Source organism: Camellia sinensis, chromosome 2, assembly GCF_055761805.1.
Source record: "Camellia sinensis isolate YWXY chromosome 2, ASM5576180v1, whole genome shotgun sequence".
In the NCBI taxonomy this organism is placed as follows: Eukaryota; Viridiplantae; Streptophyta; class Magnoliopsida; order Ericales; family Theaceae; genus Camellia; species Camellia sinensis.
The window spans coordinates 153,542,543-153,563,808 of record NC_138962.1 but is presented as its reverse complement, the minus strand read 5'-3'; the positions used below and the strand labels follow the sequence as shown (position 1 = coordinate 153,563,808).

The following is a 21,266-nucleotide window of genomic DNA, read 5'->3' as shown; positions in this document are numbered from 1 at the left end:
TCTCCCATCGAGGTCGAGGTTGATCTTACTGCTCTGAAATTGAGCAAGCTGGAAAAGCTATTCAAGAAATCCCAAGGGGTCAAGGCTATGCCGGATATCGAAGATGGATATATCGAGGAGGCCGTAACACTCCCCGATAGGTTCAAAATGCCACAAATCGACCGTTTTGACGGAACTGGAGACCCCATGGTCCATATCCGACTGTTTGCGGATGTCTTGCGGCCAATGGGCCTTACACGATCACAGAAGCTCTCATTATTCGGCCGAACCCTGTCGGGTGTGGCCTCCCATTGGTACTCAAGATTGCAAGACGAAGTGAAGACAAATTGGGACGAGATGGCTGAGGCCTTTGTCACACAGTATTCGTATAATACTCAGATCGAGATCACAACCCGTGATCTTGAAATGACGAGGCAAGAGCCTAAGGAATCTTTCTCGGACTTTGTGATCCGATGGAGGGCAAAGGCGTCAACGATGACTCTAAGGCCTACTGACAAAGATCAGATTCGGATGATTGTGCGCAATCTCCACCCGAAATTAATGCAGAGAATGATTGTAGTCCCCTTTCCTACTTTTGCGGATTTACATGATATGGGGGTGCAAATCGAAGACGCAATGAAACAAGGTCTGTTTGACCACGACAGAGAACAACCGAGGAGGACCTTCAACCGCAACAACAATGCAGGCCCGAGTGGCGCTGCAAATACAAGGGCCTCGGAAGTTGGCATGGTCGCCACCACTCCCCCTCCCCCTCCAAGGCCTATGACTGCCACACCCTTCTCCGGCGCGTCCGGAAGCAATACACAAAGCAGATTCCAACCACGGAACCAAAGAATCTTTACCCCACTATACATGCCTTTGACCAAGGTTCTGGGAATACTGATCAGAAAGAATCATCTAAAACCCCTGGAACCAAAGCCATTACCAAATCCACTCCCCCCCTCTTACGACCCGTCAAAGTACTGCGCATACCACCAACAACACGGTCACGACACCGACCGTTGTTTTAGATTGCGTCATGAGATCCAGGATCTTATTGACAAACAGGTGATTGCGCCTCCTGAAAGACCCAATGTCACAACCAACCCTCTTCCACCACATAACCAAGCCCCTCCTCCCGGAAGAATCAATTGCATCCAGACTGGGGTCGCATCATACGATCCTAGCATCTATATCACACCCACCCACTTACCCAAGCCGGAGGTGTTCCTCCCCGATTGCACTGATTTCTTGTGCATGGTGGACACCTCCAAAACCCAACCAGAACCGGTGGTGGTGACCGTCGAAGACGGAGCAGGGCAGATTTTGGGAAGAAATGAGATTGTTGAATCTGGGACTGGGCAGAATTTTGTCGGGGGAGCCTATGATCCAAGCAAGTACATCCTATCAACGAGCCGAATTGGGCTAAGTGTAGAATTGCCAGAGACAGGAGAACTATGCATGATTCGGGGGGATGGATCTGAGCTATGGGCAGATGAGCTGACAGCCACAGAGGAAGACTTGGCCAACTTACAACTTCTTGATGACCAGGAATTGGGGGAGGCATCGATTAACTGGTATGATTACGAGGGATCAGAGGAGGCCACGGGATGGCTCGAAGATCAACCCGATGCAGTGGGGGAAACCCAATCAGAACAGAGCCCGGTAGGGGCGGAAGTACCATTTGTGGCCGAAACGGCCGAAAGCCAAGTTGTACCGCCGGAGAGCGCCGGTGTTAAGAATTCCGCTCAAGACATGGGCATCATGGATACAGGAATTGTCGAACAACCAGCTGTATTGAGGCAGCGGGAGCAAGAAAAATCTAAGGCTACTGAGAGAGCCAGGAAGGCAAAGGGCCCTGAGGGGACTGAAAGTGCCGAGTGCACAAAGACAGGCAATGCCGCGAGCATATGGACAGAAAACACTACAAGTGCGGGTGGACCGGAGCCGGGCAGGTGTTTGTCGGCTGCCGGCGGAATGTGGTGGGAAGATGACGACTTATGTCTTGCCCACACCGATGAAGACTGGGCTAATGGCCAACCGGATGATACTTGGTACCTCGATGAGGTGGACCATATGACAAGAAGTGGGCGGTATTTCAAACCCCCACACCTGGACCAACCCGAGGCATCCGGGAAAGATAGAGAAGCCGAGAAGCAGAAGGAGAAACAGATTGAAGAAGAAGCTGTGCTGAAACAGCTAAAGAAGATACAAGCAGATATCTCCATCTGGGGACTGCTTATGGCTTCACGAGTACACAGAGAGGCTGTCCTATCTGCAATGGACAAGTCCAAACTCTCCATTGACACCACGCCAGAGCAACTGGTTAGGCTGGTTTTTCCGGGAGGAGGTTCCCCGGCATTAACCTTTTCAGACAAGGAGCTACCGCCTGAGGGCACAAGTCATAACAAGCCTCTCTATATTTCTGTGGAATGTAGAGATAAGTGGATACCGGTAGTACTTGTTGATACCGGGTCTGCTATTAATGTCTGCCCGACCAGGACGGCATATGCAATTGGGTTAAAACTCGCGGACTTCGTCCCAACCACCCAAGTAATCAGAGCATATGACAACACCAGCCGAGAAGTGATGGGGACTGTTAAAGTTCAAACGAAGGTTGGTCCAGGACAACACAGCATCGAATTTCATATCTTGGACGTTCCCGCAACCTTTAACCTACTTTTGGGACGACCGTGGTTGCACCAGGTCAAAGCAGTCTCTTCCACTCTACATCAGATGCTGAAGTACCCCCACGGGAAGGGGGTAGCAATAGTTTTTGGGAACTCGTCAATCCATCCACCGCCGGAAGTGTCTACACCAGTTTTGGAAATTGAACACGGCACGGAGGATGTGTTCTTATCGGGGTTCACTTTGGCTGAGGCTCGAGTGGTACAGAATGTCATGGCTGTAAATGAGGGCATGTACGTTAGTGCACAATCTATCTACCTCATGAACAAGCTAAAACATACCCCTGGAATGGGATTGGGAAAGAGCGGCCGGAAGGGCGTCTCAGTATTGGCCGAAGTGCCACACAACCCTCACACCTTTGGACTGGGTTATCTACCCACCAAAGAGGACTGGGTGAGGAAAGGAAAGGAAATGGCCGGAAGAGCCAGAGCAAAGAAGGCCGGGAAGCCATTTGATTTAATGCACAGGCCCATCTGGGGTACCCTAAACGGACGCTTCGTCCGGGAGGGGGAAGATTTTCCGTTCTGCGGCTTCCCGGAGCCATGGCTAAACGCGGAGGGGAAGCGCGTGCCTGGTTTTGAAATCTTCTTCGACATACAACTATTTGGGGATGACGTTGCCGAAACGCAGACAGACCCACCAACTGAGGTTGAGCAGTGTGAAGCAGTGGATCCTGAGAGCACAGAGCTTGAAATGGGGGTAGCGCTGGCGAGTCTACTATCAGATCCTCCGATCGGCCAAGAGTGCTTGGGGGATAACTCTTCGGTTTCTGTGATTGAAGATGAAATAGCTGCGGGCTTTCCAGCGCCGATCTTGGATGCATCTATCGCACCTTCTCTCATCTGGCAGTATGAAGAAGGCTTTTTATCTAGTAGTTCCGGGTCAGGTAGTGAGCCGGAATCTGATTCTACCGAATCTTGTACGTCGGAATCAGGTTCCAGCTCGACTGAGTCTGAGTCCGGTAATTCTGGGGGTGATAACCCAGATACCACAGTCCTGTCTAGGTCGTCTTTTTCATTTTCTTTTGAGTCTGTTGTAACCGATCTTTCGAACGATTTGGAAGAATTTAATGAGAATGAGGCGACTGTGGTTTCTGAGTACTTTTCTGTGCCCTTAATTTATTGCATAAATTCTGACTTTCAAAACTTTGATGAAAACGACGAGGAAGAAATTCCTCCGGTTTTGCAACGCTTAATTGAGCAAGAGCAGGAGAGGTTTGTTAAACCCTTAATTGATGAAATCATTATCGTGAACATTGGTACTGAGGAGGACCCGCGGCTGGTCCAGATCGGGTCCACGCTGTCTTCGGAGGAACGCGAGCGCTTAGTCGCTTTGCTAAAAGATTTTAAAAATGTTTTCGCGTGGTCCTACGAAGACATGCCTGGGATCGACCCTGAGATTGTACAGCATCGGATCCCCCTTGACCCCGAAGCCCGACCCGTCAAGCAAAAGCTCAGAAGGATCCGCCCTGACTGGGCTCTCAAAATTAAGGAGGAGGTCACCAAGCAGATTGACGCAGGCTTCCTGCAGGTATCCGAATACCCAACTTGGTTGGCCAACATCGTCCCAGTGCCAAAGAAGGATGGCAAGATCCGAGTATGCGTGGATTTCAGGGATTTAAACAGAGCCAGTCCGAAGGACGACTTTCCCTTGCCGCATATCGATGAGTTAGTGGACTTCACGGCAGGGCATGCCTTACTTTCGTTCATGGATGGCTTCTCCGGGTACAACCAGATAATGATGGCACCCGAAGACAGAGAAAAGACTGCATTCACCACCCCGTGGGGGACATACTGCTACCGAGTAATGCCGTTTGGGTTGAAGAACGCCGGAGCTACGTATCAACGGGCCGCGACCACGATATTACACGACATGATCCATAAAGAGGTTGAGGTGTACGTGGACGACATGATAGTCAAGTCCAAGGAAAGAGAGGGCCACTACACCGCCTTGCAGAAATTTTTTCAAAGGATCAGGGAATTTCGGTTGCGGCTAAACCCTCAGAAATGTACTTTTGGTGTCACAGCGGGAAAAATGCTGGGGTTTCTGATTATGCAAAGGGGCATCGAGGTCGACCCTTCAAAGATTAAGGCCATCTCAGAAATGCCACCACCAAGGACTGAAAAGGAGGTGCGAGGCTTTCTGGGTAAAGTGCAATTCATAAGACGGTTTATCTCCAAATTAACCTTGACTTGTGAACCACTGTTTGGTCTCCTGAAGAAAGGCAAGAAGTTCCAATGGGACGGCCGATGTCAAGCAGCTTTTGAACAAATCAAGCAGTACTTGCAGAACCCACCCGTGTTGTCACCGCCAGAACCGGGAAAGCCGTTGATATTGTACCTCTCCGTGACCGAGACCACAATGGGCTGTATGCTCGCTCAAGAATCAGACGATAAGGTGGAGAGGGCAATCTATTATCTGAGCAAGAAAATGCTGGATTATGAGACCCGCTACACTCCACTCGAGAAGGCTTGCTTAGCTCTGGTATGGGCTACCAGGAAGCTGCGGCACTACCTGTTAGCTCACTCTGTAATGTTGGTTTCACGGCTGGATCCCATCAAGTACCTTTTCGAGAAACCAGCACTTACGGGTAGGCTAGCTCGTTGGCTGCTGTTGCTCTCCGAATTTGATTTGAAGTATGTAACGCGCAAGTCAGTTAAAGGAAGAGCGGTAGCAGAGTTCCTTGCCGACCACCCGGTTGAGGGAGATGAAGCAGTCGAGTATCTATTCCCAGATGAAGCCATTTTGCATATCGATGACGAGTATTGGACGATGTACTTTGACGGAGCGTCAAATCAATACGGGTATGGGATAGGAGTGTTGCTGATAGCACCCGACAATTCCCGTATCCCTCTAGCCTTCAAACTCCGATTCAAAGTCTCGAACAATGAAGCTGAATACGAGGCATGTATTGCTGGCCTGGAAGCAGCCCTAGAACTAGGGGCAAGACGGTTGGACGTCATCGGGGACTCAAACCTTGTTGTGTCTCAAGCAAACGGGGACTGGAAAGTCAAGGAGGAAAGGATGATAATCTACCACCAAGCCTTGGATTTGTTGATTCCTCGGTTTGAGAAGCTAAATTTCACCCACCTTGTAAGAGAGAACAACAGGTTTGCAGATTCATTAGCAACTCTATCTTCCATGATAGACATCCCGTCCGGAGTCCGGATGCGTCCAGTCATTATTGACCAGAAGTTTGTGCCAGCATACGAGTCGATTTCCGCCATAGATGAGGTTCAAGACGAAAACCCCTGGTATTTCGACATCTGGAATTTCTTAGAAAAGGAAGCATATCCGCCAGGGGTAAATGCCAAGGACAAGAGGGCAATCAGAAGAATGGCCGTTCAGTTCATCATTTGCGGGGGAAAACTGTATAAAAGAGGTCATCTGGGAATGCACAAGCTGTGCGTAGAAGCCGAAGAGTCAAAGCGCTTGATGGAGGCCATCCATGGAGGAGAATGCGGCGCGCACATGAATGGAGTAATGCTAGCGCGGAAGATCCTCAGACAAGGTTACTACTGGTCAACCATGGAGGAGGATTGTATCGGTTTTGTTCGGCGATGCCACAAATGTCAGATTCATGCAAATCGCATGAACATCCCGCCGTCAAAGTTGTACAACATGACTTCTCCATGGCCATTTTCAGTCTGGGGAATTGATGTGATCGGGGCTGTCACTCCGAAGGGGTCAAACGGGCATGAGTTCATCCTAGTAGCGATAGACTATTTTACAAAGTGGGTCGAGGCCCAATCATATGCGGTGTTGAAAGCTTCACACGTCGCAAAGTTTATCAAAAACAACATCATCTGTCGCTACGGGGTCCCAAACGAGATCATCTCAGATAATGGTTCCCACTTCAAGAAGGAAGTGATAGACTTGTTGGAGAAATACAACGTGGCTTTTCACAAGTCATCTACATACAGGCCGCAGACCAACGGAGCGGTTGAGGCCGCCAACAAGAATATCAAGCATATACTACAGAAGATGGTGGAAACCTATCGGGACTGGCCAGATAAGCTGCCATTTGCTCTGTGGGGCTACAGAACTTCAATCAGAGCTTCTACCGGGGCGACTCCGTATTCCTTGGTCTATGGAATGGAGGCCGTTCTACCTATTGAGATTGAGGTTCCGTCATTACGAGTATTGGCTGAATGCCAAATAGCCGAAGCAGACTGGCAGCAGAGCAGATTCGAAGAACTCATGCTATTTGATGAAACAAGACTGAAAGCACTGTACCATGTCCAAGGTTATCAGCGCAGAATTGCCCGGGCTTTCAACAAGAGAGTTAAGTCCAGGAATCTAAAGGAAGGGGATCTAGTGCTCAAGGACAACCGAGCTCCCATCCACGACCCAAGGGGCAAGTTCAGACCCAATTGGACTGGTCCCTACATCATCAAAGCTATCTGGTCAGGTGGAGCTGTGGTTCTGATGGATCTAGATGGCTTGGAGTTTTCGCAACCGATCAATATGGACAAGTTGAAGAAATATTATCCTTGAGAGGCTCGCTAGGCCGAAAACCCGAAAGGGCGACCTAGGCAAAAGCCAGAGCACGAAAAATTAGAAAATATAAAAACTGAGCTCGCAAGGTTGAAAACCCGTAAAGGGCGGCTTTGGCAAAAGTTAGAGCGTAAAAGGAGAGTGAAAATACCCGAGTGAACCTAAGCCTGAACTACGTAAGGCTTGATTCCCATCTTCGGGATACGTAGGCAACTTCATCTTGAAGTTCAGCCATAAACTCTTCCTCGATCAACTTTGTCCATTTTGATCATCTTAGTCATCTTTATCCATCAGCATTTATCGCGATCTCCGGTACAGTGCTATTTCAGACTAGGGGCAACTTTCCGTTGCTACAACTGTGCAGCGTCATTCAGACTAGGGGCAACTTTCCGTTGCCAGGCAGTGCCGCGGTGTTCTTGAAACTAGGGGCAACTTTCCAGTTGCGAGGATCTGGGGTTGTGCATCTCAGTGGTAGATCTTGGGTGTGTCCATTTTTGATCCATATCGAAAACGGTTTTGAAAAGTTTTAGTAAAAGTTGATTTTGTTCAAATTAACCTTTTTACAACTTAGACCATTTTTGGACCAAAACCGGAAAATTTTCAGTACCACAAATTTCAATTTCATTGATTTCAAAACAGAGTTCTCCTACTCTTGCATACAATCCAAGCTGCTTTTTTATTACAATCATAAAGAAAACTTGAAAGTTCTAATAAAGCAATAAATCTGGGGCATAGTCGAGTCAAGTGTCTCTGCGCCCCCTCCCAGAGCTGGTTGAAGCATCTGACGCCAAGCTAGGCCCAATCTGTGCCTCCTCATTGAGCCAATCCAAACATTCGTCAGACAAAGTGCAACTGAAAGTGGGAGCGGGGGCCAGGAGCTCTCTAGTCCTCCATGCCGTGGCGTATGGCGCAAGTTGTGCGCCTCGGATCGGGAAAGCAGCCGGGTACTCAATCCCCTCTGGTGGGCAAATCTGATCATGGCCAAACTGGCGCAAGAACCGGAACGGAAAGTAAAATACGCAGTGGGTGAGACCAACTAACTGGATCCCAACCAACCGAGACATACTGTAGCTCATTGCCGGGAGGTTAAGCCAAGGGCAACGCCAAGCAATGCCGTCTGCGGACAAATTGCACATCCAATCAAACCACCACCCTTCGTCAAGGGCGCTGACTAGGCGTTGCCGAAAGAAGTAGCCTCGAGCTGAATAGGCCGGGCAAGAGTCCACAACCTGCAACTTATCCATTAACCATACCTGGGGAGGGATGGAAAATGAGAGAATAAAGAATAGAGAGATGTACGATGAGAGAAAAGTGAGACAAGGGTTTTGTGAGAAAAACCGAGCCTGAGGGTCGAGTGATGTGAACAAATATATATGTGAGAATAGGTGGGAAACATTACCTGTAGCAGTAGTGGACTCCCGGCAAATCCAGTCGTCTCTCGGCGGTAGACAGAATCTAAGCCCATCAATGTCTCAGCCAAGGTCATGGCAATGCAGCTCTTTCCTTCTCTCAAGCCTCGGGCGACTTCAATCAGACGGATGTTAGCTCCGCCAAAACCCGAGGAAAGCAGAAAACGAGACAACAAACACAAGCAGAGGGCGTGTTGCCGGAAGCCTTGCCAGTAATGGTTGTTGCGGTCACCGGCATCGGAAAAACGATGAATCAAACCGAGGATGTCAAGTTCCCCACTGCAGATCAGAGATTGAGCGTCATGCGCCGTGAGCCCACACATCCGCCCTAAAGCCTGAGCATGGCCAAAACGGAGCTGGGGCAGGATCACTTCAGAGCTTTCAGACTCCATCAAAACCTGAAAATCTTCAAAAGTGGGACACATCTCTTGGCCGCCGAAACTAAAAACATGCGTCACTGGATTCCAAAACCTCGCCGCGGCATGGAGAAAAGGGAGATGTAGCGGAGTACGGCTCAGCGTGAATAGTGCATTCAAACCGAAACCCCGGAAATTCAACTTCTCCGAGCCATCCAAGGAAGAGATCCAAGATATGACATTTTCTGCGAGAAACGCCTCCATCTTTGTCTAAAACTAAGATGAAATGAATGTTCCCAAAGTTGAGGCTTTTATAAAGGGAAAAACACTATTCACGGGGACACGTGTCAAAAATCTGGAGGCTGCAGGACTGAGTGGCCGGTCGGCCACCTTTTCTGGCCGGCCAGCCATTTACTTTTTCAGAAATGGCCGGCCAGCTGTCTCTCTCCAGGAAAATGGCCGGCCGGCTCCTAAGGATGGCCAGCAATGTTGCAGTGTATCTCATTGGCCCTGTTTTACCCTTTTGAGGAAAGTTTCAAGCATTGCCATGCAACGGGAGAGTCATAGGCTTTCATTCCGGATGCGTTCCGATGCCCAGATCGTCCGAAGTACGCTTTGTTGTCATTGAGTTTTTGTTTATCGAGTTGTTGTTTTGCTTATCGAGTTGTTTGTCGAGCGGACGCGTTTTGTGTTTTTGAGTCATTGCTCTCTGTTTAAGCAATTTTTGTTAAAGTCTTGTTTATTTGCATTGTTGCATTTTGCTTATCGAGTTGTAAACTTGCTAAAGATTCTGTTATATCTTAGTAAGTTAAGTTGCTTAGTTTGTTGCGTCGGTTCACTACCTGACTTGGTAATTACACAATGCACATTTCCATTCAAATTCATTTGGTGCAAAATATTTGATGCGATACGATGCTAAAAGTTCAGAATACAAACATCTTTTCAAAAGCTATTTCATTTCATCATGCTTTACAATGAACAAAGGTACAAGTTTTACAAAAAATAAAACTGCCTAACAATGTGCAAAGCGCTACAAACTACTAACAAAAAGAAAAATAAAGCAGGAAGTAGCAGCATCAGAGTCCTCGGGAGCGGGAACGAGAAGCACTCCTCATCCTCTTCTGCGGGATAATCTCCACAGCATCATCGTCATCTGAGTCGGCGCCGTCATCCGCAGTATTCCCCTCAGCATCCTCCTCCCCAGCAGATGTCTCGGACTGACGATCTGTAGCCTCCTCCTCCTCCTCCTCAGGCTCCACCTCCACGACGTGAGCCCTGCGTCTGCGAGCGGTCCCCCCTCGAGCTCCTCGAAAAGGCCTAGATGGCCCGGCTCCTCGGGATGACCCCGCCCCCTGAAAAGGCCTAGATGGCCCAGCTCCCCAAGGAGGCCCAGATGGCCTGGTCTGCGGCTGGCCTGACCACGAAGGCATCTGAAAGCAAAGAGTTCAATTCAAATGCATCAGTCCAAATATATATACATCAGATGCAGATACAAGCAAAGGCTACATGAAGTGGGTGCATATAAATACAGTGTCCAAGTGGGGTGTGTGTCAGATGTGCTCTACACAGACAGTCTATTGACGCAGTAGAAATCAGCATGTCATCAGAAGATATGATAAGTGTCAGAAGACTGAAGGGTACCTGGATGCCCGCGACAGACAACTGTGCCTCCCTACGCAGGACCATGCCCTCGAGTGTGGCCACCAGTCCAACCACCTCCTCCATGTACCCTCGCGATGGCTGCAAAATGAACTCATAATCATCAGTAAACAGAGGAGTGTCTAAACATCTGAATGATGAATGGAAAAGTGGAGCATACCGGCGGTGAGTCTGGGTCAATGGCGTATCGATCACTGGGCATCGGAGGCTCTAGTGGGATCGGAGTCGGAAAGCCAGCCCCATACTGCCACGCCATCAACTCAGTGGGCATATCCGGCCATCCGACATGAGGGTGAACTGACGGAGCCGGAGGAAACGGTCTACTCCCACCTCTAGAAGTACCGGCCCCGCTGGTAGAAGGGGCGTCTGCAGCCCGAGCCCGAGCCTGACCCGAGGATGACATACCGGCAGGCCTCATCATCGGGATACGAGCTTCCGTCAATGGGGGCATCAAGTATACATGACGGTAGGTGGCGTAGTCCCCCTCCTCAACGTATAGCAAAGCATCAGTGCCCAGCATGGCGCCGACCACCTCTGTGTAAGAGAGTCTGTCAGCCGTCCGCATGCTGGCGGGAGGTACTGCGGGAATATCCTGAGAGAGATACCCCCATACCTGGCGCAGAAAGCGCTCCCCCAAGAACCATGCCCTGCCCACTGGCCCTTCAAGCAGGACCCTGTACTGGGAGATATCCGATGCTCCTCTATACTGAACTCGGAGATCGTCACCCAGGGACACCCAGGGCTGCCATGTAATCTGCGGATGATGAATGCATAAACCGATCAGAAATCAGAATGTACAGAGCAAATCAAAGATGAAAATGAAAAGAACTGAAAGTTCTGAGGTACCTCTGAATGGCGCACAGTGTCAAAGTACTGCCGCAGGCGAAGGAGGGTCTCTCGGGGTCTCGGACGGTACGGGCCCTCGAATATCAAAGAATACGGGGTCACGGGAATCCCCACCACCTCCAGCTCTGGGGCTAAGGATGGGAAGTACACATAAACCCATAGCTGAGAAAAGTAGTGCAGAATGTAAGTGCGAAATGCTGAGAGCAAAAATGCAGACTGTAAAAGTGCGCCGTGTGTGCAGTGTGCAAGTAATGAAAAGCAGAAATGTAAATCAAGGGGACAGAAAGTACCTCCCAAGCTCTCCAGTATCCGCCAAGCAAATCGCCCCGCCCGCGGGATGTCGCGCTCATGTAAAAATAGAGGGTAGCCAGGCCGGCGCCCCCCCAGTCATAACGATGGACCTGTGATAGGTCGACTAGAGCGCTCAGCAAATATAGCCCGACGGTGTTCCCTCTGTCGGCGAACACGGTAGTCCCGAAGAGGAACATGAGGAAACCGCGGGCATACTGCTCTATCTCCTCGGGGGTCTCAGGCACCATCTCTGCCCGCCGGAAATGGGATGAGAACCAAGTATATCGGACTCTACCCGAAACCCTATCAACAGGCGGGCGAGCCCCCAACAGATGCATCCAGGCGTCCTCCCACTCGCCCATATCCTCATCATAAGGGATGGACCAACCTCCGACATCTAAGCCGGTCAATACAGCAAAATCAAAGGGGGTCATGGTCATATCCCCGGTGGCAGAGAAATGAAAGGAATTGGTGGTGTCCCACCATCTCTCTACCAAAGCTGCCATCAATGTCCTCCTGGCGGGGCAACGTGACAACCCGATGCAGAAGGGTCCAAATCAGGCCAAGTCCACCAAGCCTCGGACGGCCTCCGGGAGCTCGGCATACCAGTCCCGCGCAATGGTGGAGCCGTACCCTCGCACGCTGCGGGAACCACCCTGCATTCAGAATGAATACATGTGTCAATAATGAAATGGGCTGTGTGCCAATGAAATGAATGGGCTGTGTGCCAATGAAATGAATGGGCTGTGTGCCAATGAAATGAAATGGGCTGTGTGCCGATGAAGTGAAATAAGCTACATGCAAATTCTAGTCTGGGCTGCGTATTCAGAAAGTTTGAATTTTGGGCTGCGTGTTCTACTTTCAGTTAATCTGTGGGCTGTATGGTCACTATCTACTTGGGCTGCGTGTTCAGAAAATTTGAAGTTTGGGCTGCGTGTTCACTATTTAATTTGGGCTGTGCGTTCAGATTTCAGAAAATCAGTGTGGGCTGTGTGTTCACTTTCAAATTCGGGCCGTGAGTTCGACAAATCAGTGTTTGAGCCGTGCGTTCTAATCTGGGCTGTGTGTTCGCAATTAATAGTGAGCCGGGTGTTCAGGGATTCGGGTGTTCTAAATTACATGTTCAAGATGCAAGCGAAATATTATGTCATAAGCTAAACTGCGAGTTAAAGCATGGCAAAGGCACGGAATATTCAAAAATGCAGGAGATGAAGTAAATACCTCTCGGGCCTCGTGAGAAAGATGCTGCTCCGGCTCCCTGAGAAGCAGATCCCCGGGTGCTCCCTCGTCAAAGCTGGTAAAGTGACGGAAAACAGCGCGCGGGAGGTTGTGTGCCCGCGGACGGTACCTCCCGGGAATGAAAGGCCGGACCCTCGGGGGTAGAGTCATAGGATCAAAATCGCCCCCGGCACCCAGAAAACCTCCACTATGAGAAGGGTCGCCTGCCATCGTCAAAAGATCTGCAAAAGGAGTAAAGATGAGCAAAATGAGCCAAAATTGAAAAAAAAGTCAACAAAAGTCAACTCCCGAGAAAATGTTCCAAATATTGAGACAAACTTACTTCAAGTGGCGGAAATGCGAAAAGAAGCTCCGAAGCCGGAATTTAATCGCTCCAAAGTGCCTGAAACTGAAAGTTTTTGCGAAAACAATTTGCGCGGAATGTAGGAAAACGCGCGTGAAACTCAGATCTGGAGAGGAAAGAGTTGAAAGAGGCAAGAAGAATGGGGAGGTTCGGCTGCTATTTATAGGCCTCAAGCCTTGGTTGAAAAGGCATGCAAAAGGGAGGGAAAAGGACCAAAATGCCCCTGAAAAAGTGAATGGCCGGCCGGCCCCTTTTTCTGGCCGGCCAGCTATCTGCTTTTTGCAGAAATGGCCGGCCAGCCATTAGCTTTAGTGGAAAGTGGTGGGCCACCCCCCCTTGGGAAGATAAACGGCCGGCCATGCTCCCCACATGCTCACCTAGCTCCCTGCAAATTTTGAGGAGGATCGGAGTCCCCGGGACCTGAAAAAGTTCGAGAAAAGTGCACTTCCGGTCGCGAAATTGCTCCACCGGAACTCCGGTTTCAAGTTCTGACTTGTGTCTCACCATCATTCATCAGAATTGAAGTGTATCTTTTGTGAATGTGTTGTGGTCCTTCCTAGAAGCGAATCAGAGGTTGTGATCGAGTTGCCTTCGCCGAAATGCGCGTTTTCGTGCTCGTTCTTCCATGACAAACGGGCGTTTTGATTCATGTTCGCTTTGCACTGTCATGCGCGTAACTTGCATTCTGATGAATATACTTGCATTGTGGTGTACATTTCTTGATATTACCGTACCTCTGTGGTTGAGCATGCGTTGTCACGCACATTTCTCTCGCACCATCATGCGTTCACTCACCAGCACTGCGCGTGCCAAACTTTTGAATTACATTGAACATAGATTGTTAGCATATTGTGCTTGTTGAATTTCTCCCTTTTGCAGGCACGATATTGTATGTATGGTTCATTTGAGGCTGGTGCGACCAGACGAATCGTGCAGGTATTGTATCTTCTCCGTGTGAGACGTGGCGAGAATTGAATAATTCTTCGCATTCTTGACTGCATGAAATGTAGTTGTTGCTTTGCATTCCTGCTTAAAATTGTTGCGTATATTTGCGAATACTCGCTTCATTACAGCATGCTGCATTTGCATGATCATCAAGTTACCTTCGGCTTCTTGCCCTTTCAATCGCATTTTACCCCCCCGCCTGCGGGCACATCCGCATTTCAATCCGGCATCGCGAAGCGTGTAAGTCCAATTATCAAAATCATTTTGCATTTTGCCCTTGCCTGCGGGCACGTCAACTCTAAAACTTGGCTTCGCTTTGCGTATAAGTCCACTCTACAACCTTGGCTTCGCTTTGCGAATAAGTCCACTCTGAAACTTGGCTTCGCTTTGCGTATAAGTCCACTCTACAACCTTGGCTTCGCTTTGCGTATAAGTCCACTCTACAACCATGGCTTCGCTTTGCGAATAAGTCCACTCTGAAACTTGGCTTCGCTTTGCGTATAAGTCCACTCTACAACCTTGGCTTCGCTTTGCGTATAAGTCCACTCTACAACCTTGGCTTCGCTTTGCGTATAAGTCCACTCTACAACCTTGGCTTCGCTTTGCGTATAAGTCCACTCTGAAACTTGGCTTCGCTTTGCGTATAAGTCCACTCTACAACCTTGGCTTCGCTTTGCGTATAAGTCCACTCTACAACCTTGGCTTCGCTTTGCGTATAAGTCCACTCTGAAACTTGGCTTCGCTTTGCGTATAAGTCCACTCTACAACCTTGGCTTCGCTTTGCGTATAAGTCCACTCTGAAACTTGGCTTCGCTTTGCGTATAAGTCCACTCTGAAACTTGGCTTCGCATTGCGTATAAGTCCACTCTACACCTTGGCTTCGCGTTGCGTATAAGTCCACTCTACACCTTGGCTTCGCGTAGCGTATAAGTCCACTCTACAACCGGCTTCGCGTAGCATATAAGTCCAACTTTCAAACCGGCTTCGCGAAGCGTGTAAGTCCAATCATCAAAGTCTTCTTGCATATCATTTTGCATCTCGCCCCTGCCTGCGGGCACATCCGACTTCCAAACCGGCATCGCGAAGCGTGTAAGTCCAATTATCAAAATCATTTTGCATCTTGCCCCCTGCCTGCGGGCATGCCTGCGGGCACCTCTGTGTTATCTTGTATGTTTGTCTAAGTCTTCGGCCTTGTCAAAAATGGGTCGTCTCTGGGCTTTGACATTCACTCCCGTCACTTGTGACTTTCGAGTTCTGTCAAAGAGGGGCAACTGTAGACACCCCATTTTTGACCGACCTTAAGACTCAGACGTCACCGATTGAGCGCTTGGTGATGTTGCATAATGTGCTCGTTCAGAAGTTTCAGAGACGCGGCCGCGAGCCCTGCCTCCGGACTTCCGAACCCTCTTCTGTGCCTTGTCTCGATTTGCGAACCAGACTCGGTTTTCTCTGTTTCTTTTCCTGAGGGGAGGGAGAGGTCCTGTAGACCATCTCTCAATGTCCGTAGGCTACATTTTGTGGCCGTAGGCCATTTCGCCCATTTCGGAGTCCGGTTCCCGGTTTTCGGAGCCGTCAGGCCGTGTGCCTCGGTTCGGGACCGCCTAATCATCTCCGTTTGCTCTGGTTTTTGGCATACTTCCTATTTGCTCCCTTTTGAGGGACACTGGGGTCTCAGAAACCCACTTCGTGGCCGAATGCCATTTTCGTTGCTTAACAGTCAATTTTCGGGGCCTCGAACTGCGTGTTTTGGCCCCCGAGCATTCGTTTTTCATCGGTTTTTGTTCAATTTTGGCAGGTACCTCTGTTTTATCACCAGGAAGGTCACTGAAGGGTGGGAGGCCAGTAATTGTTGCATCAGTCAGTTATCTCTCCTCCGGAGCCTCCCGGAGCCCGTTTTTCCAACTTCCGGGCCAATGTTGAACACCCTAGGGTTAGTGTTGCCAACTTTCAACCACATAGCTGTGATCTACACACTTGGGAGGCCCCTAAAAAAGCATGGCCGGCCAGTAATTGTAAAATTACTTTTTTGCCCCTCTCTTCCATTGCAATGTTGAATACCTTGGGCCCATTTTCTCCAAATTTCAACCACATATCTGTGATCTACACACATCAGAGGCTCCTAAAAGTTGGTGGCCGGCCATTAAAGCCAATTGACCCTTTTGACCCCCTCTTTCCAAGCCAATGTTGAACCCCTTAGCCACACTTTCTCCAACTTTCAACCACAGGGTTGTGTTGAGCACACATAGGGGTACCTCCCCAATACCTGGCCGGCCAGAAAATGTGCTTGACCCTTTTGACCCCTAGCCGGCCGGCTAGGGGGTGTGGCCGGCCGGCCACCTGCAACAAAGGTGCCAGGCCGGCCAGCTTCCTTGCACTGTTCCCTTTCCAGCTGTTAGGCAATACCCCCCAGATATTTTCTGTATCCGGGGGATATTTTGGGAGACAGTTTCTCTCTCCTTTTCACCCCCCTTTTACACCCCTTTCTTGCCCATATAACCAGCTGAGGCTCTTCTTCATTAGGGTTAGAAAATTTCATCTCCAAGCCTCAACCCTAGTCTCCATTGTTATACCTCTCAAACCTTCAAAAAACCCTAACTCACTAACCACCATTCCTTATATACCACCAAGCCCTACCACCACCATCTCTTTTCCAGCAACAAGGAGAGGTTCTTGAAGGGCAAAGAAGCTGCAAATCCATCCAAGAAGCAACCAAAGACTAGATCTTCAAGGGTAAGTAACACTTTCCCACTTTTGGCCCTTTTCTTGATCACTTTCTAAGCCTCATTTGCTTTTTGTTTCAAGCTCCGGACCTAACTGGAAAGGGGCCTATTTTGAACTCATTTTCATCTTTCATTAAGGGCTCAACCCTGTTTGAGCCCTCCATGACACACTTGCTTCATTGATCCTCTTGTATGTCATAGTTTTGCATGCTATTTTTGACCCATGAGAAATTTATTTTCGAGCATGTTGTAAACTGACATTAGGCTTATTTTGAGCCCCTCTTCAACATTGGAGAAGGGCTCAACATTGTTTGGGGTCTCCATGTATCACTTGTAGTTATATCCCCCTTTTATTCCCCAATCTTACATGCAATGGCAGCCCACCATACTTTTGTTTTTGGCCATTTTACAGTTCTGGAAAAGTTCTTATTTTGGTCCATACTTCATCTTTCATTTAGGTCCTTTCATGGTTTGGGGTCTCCATAGGTCACTTCATGTTATATCCTCCCTTTATTCCCCAATCTTGCATGTTTAGTTAACCTATCATGCTTTTGTTTTTGGCCATTTTACAGTTCTTGAAAAGTGCTTATTTTGGTCCATTATACATATTTTGTTAAGGGTCATTGGCTGTTTGGTGATTATTTGGTATACTTCATGTTGTAGCCACTTTGAGCCTAATTTTGCATCATAATTCTACCATGCTTGTACACTGATTTGAGGTCGGCCATATACTGTAAATGTTCATATTTTTGGTCCCTCTTCAGTTTTGTAGAAGGAAATTTTTCAGTTTGGGCCTTGCTTATATCACTTGCCTCTTTGGCCATCCTTTGGCCCCTTTTCTTGCATGCTTTTTTTTCCATACCTATGCTTGCTGTTTGGCCATGTTTATAACTGTGAAAGTGAATTTTTTGGGACTGTATAGCTTCTGTCTTTGCATTGCATGTTCGTATTGTGCATGTTTGGCATAGCTGTAGGCCATTTCGGGTGCCTAGTGTTGCATTTCGGGGCATTTCCTTGCATTCGGTATCATTTCGCTTCATTTCGGGACTGTTTTCCCCCATATTTTGTCACTAAAATTCCATTAGCATGCTTGCATGTCATTTCCATGCCATTTCGTCACATTTTGCATCGCCTCGGTTTGCGTGCCCGAGTGCACGCATTTCGAGGCACTCTATTTTCTGCCATCGGCATCCCATGTGAGTACGGCTGAGGCTCTCTCATGTTGGTATAAGTCCACTTGTCATTTCCATGCCATTTCATTGCATTTTATCATTACCTCGGTTTGCGTGCCCGAGTGCACGCATTTCGAGGCACTTCATTTTCTGCCACCGGCATCTTATGTGAGTGCGGCTGAGGCTCTCTCATGTTAGTATAAGTCCATATTGCATTCCGTATGCCATTTACATTGCTATCTGTATTGCCTCGGTTTGCGTGCCCGTGTGCACGTATTTCGAGGCACTTCATTTCCATATCTGTATTGCCTCGGTTTGCGTGCCCGTGTGCACGTATTTCGAGGCACTTCATTTTCATATCCGTATCGCCTCGGTTTGCGTGCCCGTGTGCACGTATTTCGAGGCACCTCATTTCCATATCTGCATTGCCTCGGTTTGCGTGCCCGTGTGCACGTATTTCGAGGCACTCCATTTCCATATCTGTATTGCCTCAGTTTACGTGCCCGTGTGCACGTATTTCGAGGCACTTCATTTTCATATCTGTATCGCCTCGGTTTGCGTGCCCGTGTGCACGTATTTCGAGGCACTTCATTTTCATATCTGTATCGCCTCGGTTTGCGTGCCCGTGTGCACGTATTTCGAGGAACCTCATTTCCATATCTGCATTGCCTCGGTTTGCGTGCCCGTGTGCACGTATTTCGAGGCACTCCATTTCCATATCTGCATTAACTCGGTTTGCGTGCCCGTGTGCACGTATTTCGAGGCACTTCATTTTCATATCTGTATTGCCTCGGTTTGCGTGCCCGTGTGCACGTATTTTGAGGCACTCCATTTCCATATCTGCATTACCTCGGTTTGCGTGCCCGTGGGCACGCATTTCGAGGCACATCGTCATCTTGCATTCTGTATCACATTTCCACATCATCTGTATTTCTCATGCACTTTCTCGGTTTGCGTGCCCGCATGCACGCATTTCGAGGCATCTCATTTTCATAGCATTATATATGTTAGGATTGTATCTTAGCCGCATTTCATGCATATCATGCATATTGCATCGTGTTCGGGATAGGAGTTAGCCTGGGCACGGGAACCGAGGAACATTTCGTACTCCGAGTGACGGAATGTGTCTCAATTCCCCAGTCACCGACACTCCGGATTACCCATGATGGAGTTAGGTTTTAGTTGTGTCTTCATGTGCATGCATTCTATATTGAATTGTGCATTTCGACTCCTCGGCCATCATGCCTCGGTATGCGTAATTGGTGGCACGAGGATCGAGACATGCATATATTTGTGAAATACATTGCTATGCCCCTTTCCTGCTCTCTGTCACAGCAAAACAAGGGATCAGCAACTTTCCGGGACTTGGCACGCATTCCAAGAAAAACTACCAAACAGAGGCTAATTGGGGCATCCCGGTGGATTTCCGCGCGAGGCAGCCCGGACATGCATCATCCATCAGAAGCAAGGCAGTCCCTGGCTTGCATGCCAGTCTTTTAATTTTCTTAGTTAATTTGTTTAATTAATTAGGAATTTGTATATTATTCGGGACTGTAATATTCTTTCATTTGGGCCTGTATTATTTATTCGGACCCTCTGCGCGAGGGCATAACTGTAATAAGTGTGTGTGAGTGTGATGTATGTCTTCCAACCCCACGTCTTTCTCCCTTTTATTTATCCGCTTATGATGGTTAGATTAGGGCATATTTTAATTAGCATACAGTATGATAAGCATGTTTGCATTTCATTCATCTGTATCGCATGCACCGGGCTCGGCGCACCATACTAACTGCATTGTACTTTCAATTCCAAATTGAATACATGTTAGTTGTAGCATTTCATATACCATGTTTAGAATAGCCGAGCCTGCTATAGTTGCATTTTTGCATGTGTTGCATTAGGCATTTCGGTATACTTAGGATCATGCATGATTTCTAATATAGTTTCTGTTTTGGCTTGGAGTACTCGGTAAGTTTTATGCTTTAGCATCTTCGCATGTGTGTGAATGATTGCCATGATAGCATGCTTACCATGAGGCTAATTGCTTATGTGATATATCTGCCTGATTGCCTGTGGGTGAAGGTTGGGTTACTTGGATTGGAATAATTCATCAAATGTTTGTTTTAAGCCCACTAGAATAGTGGCAAAACCATCTTTACTAAGCCCACCTGAGGGTGGCAAATCCGCGTCTTAGCCTACCTGCGGGTAGCACCATCAAACCATTTTCAAACAAACAAACATAAAATGTTTCGTTCCAATTCAGGCGACCCGGTCTATACTTATATGCTGCGAGCATCACATAGTAACCTAGGCTAATAACCGGAATAAGAACATACAAAGTTTTCAAAAACAGATATCATGGTTAGTAGAGGCCGGTCTTTGACCGGGCGAGCGGGGGTGCTCACGAAGTGACCTTCCCCAATCGTACCCAAGTTCCCGAGCCGAGGCAACTTTGGTGATGACGGACACGTGGCCTTAGGCAACGAGTCAGGGTTTCCTAAATTTCCCAAAATAAAATATTTAGGTGGCGACTCTGTATCTGGCAAAGCAGTCCATGTTTGGCACTTCTTTCAAAATCTGTTTTCTCAAAACGATTTGCCGGATTTGGACTCTTTGGTTCAGACTTAGAACCGACACTATCAAAAGAGAGTCCGAGTTGTAGCGAGGTCCCCCGCGGGCTTGTTACACTGATGCTCAACGAGCATGGAACTTACTCTTTGAGATGCGCAACCTCAGATCGGAGGCAATGGAAAATTGCCCCTAGCTTGAAGAACGCTGCACGGCAACGGAAAGTTGCCCCTAGTTTGAACGGCGGCTCACGGCAACTCGTGGCAACGGGAAGTTGCCCCTTGTTTGGATGGCGCCGCAGCAGTCCGCGAACATTCTTCATTGGTGGTGGTCGAACTCTTGGACACAGAGGTGACGAAGACGGTCACAACAGATATATGGACACAATCACCTTGGAAGGTGTTAGCGACTAGACTTTGGGATGAAGTCAAAACCATTGCATGGACCGAGACGCTATGAAAGCGTTGGGGGCTGGACTTCATGATGAAGTTGCCTACGTATCCCAAACATGGGAATCAAGCCTTACGTAGTTCCGGTTAAGGTACACTCGGGTA

At 48.5% G+C, this 21,266-nt stretch overlaps 1 protein-coding gene across 1 annotated transcript in view; it reads right to left on the bottom strand.

The window, feature by feature from the left end:
• The window catches only part of LOC145819161 (uncharacterized), a 46,424-nt gene that overhangs the window by 23,211 nt on the left and 1,947 nt on the right, over positions 1-21,266 (bottom strand). Inside the window, exons 2-4 of the mRNA XM_082913121.1 lie at positions 10,749-11,342; positions 10,571-10,669; positions 10,038-10,359 (exon numbers count right to left, since the gene is read on the bottom strand). Of these exons, the coding sequence (XP_082769247.1) occupies positions 10,038-10,359; positions 10,571-10,669; positions 10,749-11,342 (1,015 nt within the window). The remainder of the gene's footprint in view (positions 1-10,037; positions 10,360-10,570; positions 10,670-10,748; positions 11,343-21,266) is intronic.